Source organism: Oryzias latipes, chromosome 24 (genome assembly GCF_002234675.1).
Source record: "Oryzias latipes chromosome 24, ASM223467v1".
NCBI classification, from domain to species: domain Eukaryota; kingdom Metazoa; phylum Chordata; class Actinopteri; order Beloniformes; family Adrianichthyidae; genus Oryzias; species Oryzias latipes.
In genome coordinates this window covers 14038237-14048342 of record NC_019882.2, presented here as the reverse complement: position 1 = coordinate 14048342, position 10106 = coordinate 14038237, and the positions used below count along the sequence as shown (strand labels likewise).

General features: G+C 38.5%; 1 protein-coding gene across 2 annotated transcripts; it reads right to left on the bottom strand.

Moving 5' to 3' along the window:
- Nucleotides 1–393: 393 nt before the first annotated feature.
- Nucleotides 394–9628, bottom strand: ccm2 (CCM2 scaffolding protein). Of its 2 annotated transcripts, none has more exons than XM_004083689.4 (10): nucleotides 9258–9628; nucleotides 4557–4733; nucleotides 4178–4261; nucleotides 3895–4078; nucleotides 2990–3126; nucleotides 2742–2877; nucleotides 2192–2249; nucleotides 1941–2076; nucleotides 1709–1847; nucleotides 394–1559 (listed from the first exon to the last, which is right to left on the bottom strand). In XM_004083689.4, the coding sequence occupies exons 1-10, from the start codon at nucleotides 9285–9287 to the stop codon at nucleotides 1255–1257; spliced, it is 1386 nt and encodes a 461-aa protein (XP_004083737.1). In that variant the 5' UTR covers nucleotides 9288–9628; the 3' UTR covers nucleotides 394–1254. The 2 variants fall into 2 exon arrangements, with proteins under 2 accessions (XP_004083737.1, XP_011490087.1); XM_011491785.3 differs by lacking the exon at nucleotides 9258–9628 and adding an exon at nucleotides 5877–6013.
- Between the last annotated feature and the right edge of the window lie 478 nt (nucleotides 9629–10106).

The window sequence follows — 10106 nt, the reverse complement described above, 5'->3', positions numbered from 1 at the left end:
GTAGTGGCCAAAAACGGGCATCTACAGACTGTATTTTTAGTACAAGCAGGTGGATTTCACCGCAGAAAAAAAAAAAGCTTATCAAACCCAGTTTGTCGAGTTTGGTTCAGTTTGACCTGGTTTAGATTTTTACAGGTGAAAAAGCAGAGAAAAGGGGAACGTGAAATAAACACGCCACTGAGAGGCTTTTCAAGAACGGAATGTGCTCAGCATCTCGCCAATATTCCGTCGCCGACACTCACCAGTTAATCCGAACTGAGGCCATCCAGCAGAACCGCTTTGATGGCTCTCTTAAGTTCCACAGCAGCTTAGGTGCACCCAAGCGCTCAGAAGATCATAATGGGATTATTTTAGTAAAGTAAATAAAAAAAAAATAAAAAAAATGCAGACAGATTTATGAGACTGCAACGTTTGTTTTATGCAACTTTAAGATAAATGCAGATTTGCAATACTAAAATACAATCAGTGAACGATCTGTTATTTAATAACCGTAACAAGAGGAGCAACTGTAGTTACAGTTTCTAATTCCCTGTCTGTCAGACAGCTGGCAGTAGTGCTGCAGTGTAAAAGGCACAATAGATGCACAACAAACGGTCTGCATGACAAAACCCAGCAAATCGTGATTGAACATCAGCCAGTCATTAGTGGCTTTGTCAAAAATAACTGGTGACGCTTTTGTCTTTACAGCATTTCCTTGGTCAGTTTGTATAATGAGGAGTAAACACTGATAAACAAATGCTAGTGTAAAGCAGAGCAGTACACAAAAACAAAAAGCATGTTACACACTCACAACGCAAAAGTGAAGTACATGGATGAAGCGGGTTGATATATTGCAGTATAAAATAAAAAAACAGAATCACAAACTTCAGTAATAACCTTCTGAAATATGTGCACTGATGGATCCTCTGGAGTCTGGGCTGTACTGGCTGCAGCTACATTACTAAAAGCGGTGGCAGATGCTGCCAATAAGAAGTACAAAACCAAAAGAAAATCCTTTAGGAATCCACCTGAAATGCGGAACGAGTCAACTTCCTGCTTCTCGCAGACTGCATAAGTGCGTTTGTTGACCTATGGCAACAAGTTGAGGTTTTCCTTGAGTTTGTGGGGAGTTTGAACGCCCTCTTGATAAACAGAGGAATATACGTTTAAGCTAATTTGAGGTCAGTGCTAAGGACCACCTTCATCTGATCCGGTTTTCTCATGCCTACAGGAATGGCCACGCCTCCACGCAAAATGACCCGCTTTTGCTCCCCATCAGGGCGCTAATGCCTCCTGGTCCATGCTACAGCCGAGGGCCTCAATGTCGTTGCTGATGTTGGTGATCATGCGGTCCCACTCGTCGCCCTCGGAGGCCTCCTGCTCCTCCCCCGAGGACGCGCTGCCGCCGGTTCCTCCTGCCGCGCCGTTCCCGTTGGTGGTGGAATCAGAGGCGGAGCTGGCGGTGCGTTTGCAGCGACCGAAGCTGTCCGTTATAATGCCTCTGCCGTCTTTCACGCCGATGGTTTCCAGGAAGTTCTCAAAGTGCTGACTGTCCTTCTCAGGTATGAAGGGGCGCAAACCTACAAGAAATGAAAAGGGTCACAAGATCTCACCAGAAAAAATGATGCAGTAAATTATTAATAGTCATTTTTGTGGTCATTATGAATCCACATTTCAGTTTCTGCCATCGTTTTAAAAGATGAAAGTCGGTGTAATGCAGTTTTTTTACCCAGTAGGAGGAATTTCCTGCTGTCTCCATAGAGCTGTCGCAGGTTGATGCAGAACTCGTGAATCGAAGCCCCGTTCCGGTATTCGTGGAGCAGAGTTGCAAACTGTTGGATCTCCTGCGACGACAGTTTTGTCCGCAACTACAAAAACAAAAGTTATTTTCAGTTGAATACCTTTTTTTTTAAAGATTATTTTAAGTGTTTTCAAGAAAGAGAAAAAAAGTCTTTCTGTACTGTGGTCATGTAGTCCTGCAAAAGCTCTGCGGCGGTTGTGCTGAGCTCTCCTTCACTTGCCGTCTTCTTCTGAGGGGATGCTGGGGTGGATGCAGACGGAGAGTTTCCATCTGCATCCATACTGACCTGGAACGGACTGAGAGAAAGCAGCCTCAGAAAGACACCGAGAAAAACTGTGCAAAGTGATGAACAGAACTGAGAATAAATATCTGAATAGAATTCAAGCAGAAAGCACCGCTCAGTCTACTTACAATGTGCTGTTTTCTGCGTCGAAACCCTCCTTAACGTCCACTTTACTCGAGGAGTCATCTTTAAAAATCACAAAATAAAGTTGTAAGATTTTCAGACTTCATTTGACCTTAAATGTGAAAAAATGAAAAAAATGAGAAGAAAGGATACAGTGATCCCTTGCTTCACCTTTCATGGTCTCACAGATTATTTTAGTTTTTTTTTTTCAGTGTCCTTGTCAATCAAACTCCTCTGTGTCGTGTCTTCTGCACAGAATTTATTCAGCTTGCTAAAACTACATAAATGATCAATTGTGAGCAGATCTTTGGTTTCTTTCTGTAACATTGGACCTTTTTTCTATGAAGATTTGAACTTTGAGAGTTTAAACAAGAAAGAAAACTAAAAATGAGTATAAGGAAGGGGTTTTACAGCCTTAATACATCTCTAGTTCTTGTAAAAAAAAATAAAGCTGAGTAGTTTGCAAATTTCATCTATTGGCGGTTATTTTTGGAACACAACTCCTGCGATAAACGAATGACCACTGTAATCTGGTTTGCTGTTGCGTCTGCGTACCACTGTATGAAGACAGGTGTCTAGTTGGTGTCGTTGCTCCGTCAAAAATGGCTCTGTCCAAGAAGTCAATGGTTGATTCTGTGTAAACGATCTGAAAAACCTGACTAAGCAGAAAACACAGCTCCTCTGCAGCAGCCTAGAAGAAAAAGAAAAGACCAGGAATTTAAAATATACCACAGTTTTCTGAAATATGTCACCTAATGCATCAACACAATGTGTAAAATAACTGTATGACCTAAATACAGAACCTTATTCTCCACTGCCAACACTAGCAGACAGCAGACTTCCACCAAAACGGCTCCACTCTCCGACAGCGAGCTTAGCGTCTGGGACTTGTTGAGATCGGGACAAGAACTGGGACAAGGAGAACCTCCAGAATCCTGGGCTGCATTAAAGAAAAATACATTAATTAATTAATTAAAAAAGAAATTAAAAAAATGAAACTCAGCTCAGTTTTAAGGGCTTATTAGTATTGATGAAATTCGGATCATGAGACAACCATTCTATTACCACCAGGTAACAGGCTAAACAGTTCAACAGAAGCACAAAATATACAAGCAGAACAAGACTCTTTAACACCAGAGATGTCACCGGCGACGCCTACACAGCACACGCTCTTTGACAAACCGTAGCTCTTCAATCGTTCACACAATCAACGTGAATGCGCTGATTCTGACGTGGAGAAAGAAATCCCCATAACAATTGAATAGTTACGGTACTCAAAACAGCGTCAGCACGGGGTTAAAGGGCTACACAGAAGGTCCAATTTTTTATTTTTACACTCAAATGTAATCATATTAAAGTGGTTTAATCTGTAGTTCGTAACAAAAAAGGATAATAAAAACTTTTATACTTTCTAGTCCATTGTTTGTTTGTTTTTGTGTTATTTAAATGCGCCATCTTGTCTTTCTACATTTTTTATTATTAGGGCAAAACAGATTAGAATGGAATAGAATAATGAGTATCTAATATAAACAGACAAAACCCAATAATGAATCATTTCTTTGTCTCTAAAAAACTGCACATCAATAATAGCATTTTGGTTTTCCTTCTAGAAAAAGGTGGAACTCTGGCTATGTGCTGTGACACATTAAAAAAGAAGCAAAATTATAAATCTGAGGAGTTTTTAATGTTTGTTTCATATTTTTTTTACCCGTTTTAATCACCACAAGGTGCAGCGAGTCGTCCCTGATGTAGGAGACAGCAGCAATGTCGTGAATAGGAACTCTCAGGATGAACTCCTCTCCGTCTCTCCACACGAGCTTGATGTTGTACGCCGACAAGCTAATGACGGCGTCCTGCTCTGGTGTCAGCTGGCCCGCCAACTGATGGCACTTCTGCGAAACATTTTGGTTCAAAAACAAAGCCGCATAGTTCAAGTTAAAGGAGCACAAAAAGAAGAGACAAATCCCAGCAAAGGATGACATTATTTATACCCTGGCATTGTCGATGAGCTGAAGAACCTCCGTCCTGCTTGATGGATTCAAGTATCCTGGAATAGATGACAGCTGCCCCAAGTACTGAAGAAAACATGCTTCAATTAGAAAACAAGGATTACTCTGCCTTTAAATCTGTTCAATTCATTGCTCCAAATATGTATTATTAGTTGAATTAAAAGGTTTTATTGATCTTTTTTGCCCTAAAAATACGTGAAACAATAAAAAAAAAATACGGATGATTTTAGGAAAATCAATTAACTGGAAACATTTATGCTACTTAGGCTCCAGAAAACTAAGTTCTCTTTCAGACTCACAATTTCCCTTTGGTTTAGTAGAGTTCAGTCTAACAACTTTCTTCCTTGCCAACAACACTCACTTTGACTTCCTTCTCGATGTAGTCGTTTAGCAGGATGTCGGGGTCGATGCGGTGGTCGGGCTGAGACAGAGAGAAGGTGTGGAGAGCCCGGCGCTCCGTCGTCTTCTCCTGGGCCTTTTTGTCCCTCCCCTTCTCCCCTTTCAGGAAGACTCGCTTGAACGGGGACACGATACCAGGCTGTGGGGTACAGAAAAGACAGAAGAAGCTTATCTATTTGGCAATATGACAAACTTTGGATTTTAGCCTTTCCAGGTACAAAGCTTTAAGACTCACTCAGATTATCTTTTGATCTATTTTCAAAGTTTTCCAAGAGGTCTTTTTATTATAATTACGCAATTTTTAGACAAAACCTGTCTGGTTTTCTGGGACATAGTTTCTGCAGAGCTGCTCTAGTTCTGAAATGTACCGCATGGCTGTGGGTGGGACTGTTGGCACAAAGCAACCCCCCTCCCCATTGCTGAGAGCTGTCTGTTTACACTCTGTCCCGTTAGCTTACATAAGCGCTGCAACATTGGAGCTATTCAGTCGTACTATTTTGAGCCAGACAAGGAAAACAAAGAAATACATGGATCTATTTGTCTAGAAGTGAATGCATCAGAATGGAGCGGAGCAGGGATGCTGTGGCCCACCAAGTAGATCTTCTACGTCACAAATATGATCGTTTTCAAACAGAATTTTCAATCTGCTCCTGATTCACAACAATTTGAATTTAAAAAAAAAACCTCAGAAATGCAAATTAATCTCCATCATCAGAAAAATGCCACAAGAACTTGTTAAAACACCAAAAACACAACTTTTATCAGTCTTTAAAGACATCTAATACTCTTTAAATGAATAACTGGCAGTATTTTGTAATTACTGCAATAGAACCTGAGTGTTCTACCATGTGTACGGGATACTGCGTTTTGAGTTGTGTAACTCTGTAATCATTAACAAAAGCAGCACATAGGAGCATGCCATTAAACCACCACAAATTGAATTAAAAAAAAACAAATCAGCATTAAGGGTTTCTGCATCTCGTCGCCTTGCTGGTGGCAGCAGTACAATCGGTACACAAGCCACTGCATGTTGCACAATCAAGTGTGGTTGCATTTTATGATTAGAAACTGAACCGTCACATAGAACTATAACTTCATGTGAAGCAATCATGCATCAAAAAGCAGAATTACGCAGATGTATTTCATTTTTATGAAGGCATCTACAATTTTAAACATTAAGATAGTTTGGAGAGTCGAGAACTTTTAGAAAACTGGAAACAAAATGTTCTTCAGAAATCAGGCTTTGCTGAGCCTCTGCAGCAACACAAAGTTCAGCGCATACCTCGTTCTCCATGAGAGCAGCCTTTCAGCTGAAGCGACCCCACCACCAGAGATGCTGCGGCGCTAAACAACCACCTGTTACCTCCACTGCTGCCAGCAGGGATCAAACCAATGCTGTGGCTGTGAGGGGTGTGGGCACTGACCGTTTTTTTTCTCTTTTTTTAAACTAAACAACCGCTTGAAAAGGGAGTGGGAGGAAGACAAATAGAAAGGGGAAGTGTAAGAGTAGCTAACTTCATAAGCTCACTCAAGAACAGGAAAAGACGAGCCGCAACTTCCTGTGATGACACGTGCCTTTAGACAAAAATATGAGTGATAAACAAAACTGTAAGCTGTGGAAGCAACGGTTACCCAAAAACGTCTGGATCATAAAAACTATGATCAGGCTTCAGAAACACAAATCAATAATTAACATGGTGTGCTTAGGGCCAAATGTATAATTTCACTTTATCTGATGTGAACATAGATTTTCTGTTGAAAGGCTGGTTAACAAAGCTCTGTTTCGATGTCTTACACAGCCTGTCCAACTACTTCCTGGATTCCTCACAGGCCATTTCTATTAAGAGGTGTGAAGTGATGTAGTGGCAAAGAATTAGGAAGTTTACAGAGCACCAAGAGAGAAACTGATCTATTTATTAAAACAGGTAGTATGGTGTACGTGGCAGAGCTGAAAGCTGGAATTGATGGATTAGTTCTAAAACTATCTTTACCACAAAGTGAGAAAAGACGAGTTTACTGTGGTTAGGACTAAAGAAGAGAGGGCAAAAAAAAACCTGATCCACCTCACCGTTTACTGATTGCTTTTATATTACTGCTTACCCAGCGCTACGAAATTCAAGTACGACATTTAATTGACACGTCAGCAGCTTGATATGTCACCACCAATCAGCCTAAACGATTAGAAAGCACACATAAATAAACAAATACTTAACATTTAAACCCTAAACTTTATCGCTGTTTTTTTCTTTCTTTTTTCAATCTTTGAGGTAAAGTTTTGCTAATGAAATTCTGGGGTGTAAAAACCAAGTCAACTGACAATCTACAGATATACCCAGTTCTTTCCATCAATATGTCTCCTCTACCGATGTCACAAACATCTAAGGTTGCACAATTTACTACTTAGTGTATTAACACGCACATAAACATATACATGTGTAGTGTTTACGTTCCTGATGAATTTTATTGCTTTATCTTAAAAAAAAAAAAAAAAGCATTTTAGTAATATAAAAAATCATAGAATTTAGTGGCTACAAGATGCCCTGGAATCTGAATAAACCTCATATTTTCAAGGACAATGTGACCAATAGGACTCTGCATTATTTAGTTTTGTTGGAACAGCTGAAGGCCCATACATTAACATTTAACAGCTTCTGCTTGTGAAATGTGAGACCAGTGCAACCACAGCTGCAAGAAACCACAGGTGGAAGATGCTTTCCAAATCAAAAAAGAAAACGTGGAGTTAAAATAGTTAAAGTTACTTTGTGATTGCCGAGGTTATTATATTTGTATTATAAAAATAAAGTTAAAGTCAAGTCAAAGTCCCATTAGCTGTGGTGTGTGTGAAAGCTGCAGACACAGCAGCACTCGGGAACCATTTGGTGGTTTAACCCTCCTATTATCCTTGGGGTCGATTTGACCCCATTCAATGTTAATCATTCAAAATGATAAACACAGCCACTGAGCTGGTATAAATATCTAATGTAAGACAAACAAATATTTTTACACAAAAACCTTTTTTTTTTTACTCTTTCTTTAAGCCAAAAACATAATTCAATGCCAAAAGTTTAAAAAAAGAGGTTAATTTATTTGTGGCATGTAAATTACAATAAATTAATCCCTGAAACGTAGTAACAGTACACACATTTACATTAAAACCCAACATTTATCTTGAATAAATGTTGTCCTTTAATAGCACCATGTGGCACAAAAAGGAACTGCACGTGATTTGGCCTTAAAGCTAAAGCAAACAGTCCAGAAAACCCTCAATAACATACATAAAGCTCTTAAAAACAATTAGAATTAGAATTCACAAATAATCTGTAGCAGAATGAATCAGAGCATTTCTATATATTCGTTTAACTAGAACAAAAATGGCCAATTATTGATTTTGAGTTCAAAGTAAAGTGAAATGCATGTCTTAACTATTTAAATATACATTTCTAACAAATCGTTTACACTTTATTGAAACGTTTTTAGCTCAAAAGTGTTAAACTCATACTTTTGATATAAAAATAAACTTTGTGGATGTTTTAATAAGGAATTGAAAGAACGAAACGGTAAAATGGTTAAAACTAAAGGTGATGCATCAATCTAGAACGGGCATCTGCAACCTGAGGCTCCAGAACCACCTGCTTTGAAGGAAAACATTATGGATTTGAATAAATCGTGGGGGGTTTTTTTATTCGGTTATTTAATTTATTAGGTTTTGTGGTGATTTATTATTAGAATATTACAACAGTGTCTAATTGCAACCAAGACAGGCACTTTGAATGAATACAGTTCTAAAATAAGAGCTGTTTTGTTAAAGTTTTTTCATGGATGAGGACAGAGATGCTGAATGTGTGGGAGAAAAGACGTAGAATGGTCCCAAGCTAATCATAAATGTTTTCTGCTGTGAGTGTGAGATGAAGAACCTCTACTGACAACTGACATCAGCGCTCAGGTCTTTAGGACCTGGAACAGCCTCCCTGAAGTCGTAAGACAGGCCTCTTCTGTGTTCATGTTCAAATCTAGACTTAAAACATTTCTGTTTAGCCGTGTATATGACTGAAAGGTCCTATCTGCACTTTTCTTTCCTTTCCTTCCTTTATTTTTAAATCAATTTTCAATTATTATTATTATTTTTTTCCCTTTTCTTTTAAAGAAAATTTTACGTTGATTATTTCTATGATGTATTGTGATTTTAATGCATTTTTCTGTTTTGTGAAGCACCTTGAATTACTTTGTGTACGAATTGTGCTATACAAATAAACTTGCCTTGCCTTGCCTAGGAGAAGTCTGTCAAAGCATTGAGTTAGTGTGTGTTACAGAAATCTCCGTCCTTTGAAAATGTACAGATTGGACTAAAAAATAAAAACACCAGAAAAAAAGAAAGTGGAAGAAAAATGATCGCTTATTCTTGCCTTGGCACAGATGCTAACATTCAAAACTTCTCTAACTTAGTTACCCTCGATTTAACTTATTATTTACGGTTTATTAGCTTATTGATGTAAGCCCAAGGATCTGATTTATATATCAACGTTGTGATGTAAAAGGTGCGTATGTGTGCTATTCCCAATCTTGATTGAGACGGAACTCCTCCACTTGCAGACTGTTAGCTGGCTAGTACTGAGTTAGCATACAAACAACTTGTTGATAAAAGTGTTTCTCCTGCTCGACTCACCTTTTTCACTTTTTTCACATCATCCTCCATTTCTAAGGAAATATTCTGGTCTTCATATTCACTTCAGCGTTGATGTCCACGAGACACAGTTTTTTTAGGCGACATCAATGTGATGGCGACTAGCTTGCTAGGCTACCTTAGCTTTAGTTAGCACTGGTAAAGATGCTCGATTCTTCGATGACAACAAATGGCCATTATTGTCCTCATCTCAGGCCGACACCGTCAGAAAACATTGCGGTCCTCCACGTTCACAAAAAATCTTACGTTTCCTTGTTTTAAGAAAAAACTAAAGGGGCGGTGTGTTCAGAAAACTAACTCGAAGAAAACTGCCAAAACTTTTCAACTGTGCCGCCATTTTGGGCGTAAAGCTATGGTCCAACATTTTTTTCTTCAAAAAAAAAAAACTTTATTAGCAATTGTACGCAAACAGGCTGTTGTCACTAAATACTCAGTGACAATTAGTTTAACCAAGGAAATCGAGATGAAAACAAACGCTGACACATTACAAAATAACGAAGATGGAATAATACAATAATTGTCACTCACTCATACTTATTCTGTCTTAGAATAATCTCAATTAGTCAATTAATTTTCAATAATATTGTCCTTGATATGCATACATTTAAAAAATTGAGATAATTTTCTCTTAGATTTAAAAAAATATAATAACGTTTGCATTGCTTTTTTTCAATCTGAAGAAATGAAAGATTCTGAGATTAATGATAAATTGCTAGATTATTTGTGAGTCCTTCAGGTTGGTCTCAAACATGATGTTGTCCAAAGTACGATTGAAGAGAGAGCCAAACCAAAAGGTTTTTCCAGAGAGTCTTTGAGTATGAACGATGACAG

Bases quoted from the DNA above. Each gene is read 5' to 3' on its own strand.
- ccm2 (XM_004083689.4), bottom strand. From the start codon at position 9,287: ATGGAGGATGATGTGAAAAAAGTGAAAAAG. The intron at 2,878-2,989 runs GTTCTGTATTTA...TTTTTCTTCTAG, and splicing joins TGTTGGCAGTGGAGAATAAG to GCTGCTGCAGAGGAGCTGTG. The intron at 2,077-2,191 runs GTAAGTAGACTG...GCTTTCTCTCAG, and splicing joins GACGCAGAAAACAGCACATT to TCCGTTCCAGGTCAGTATGG.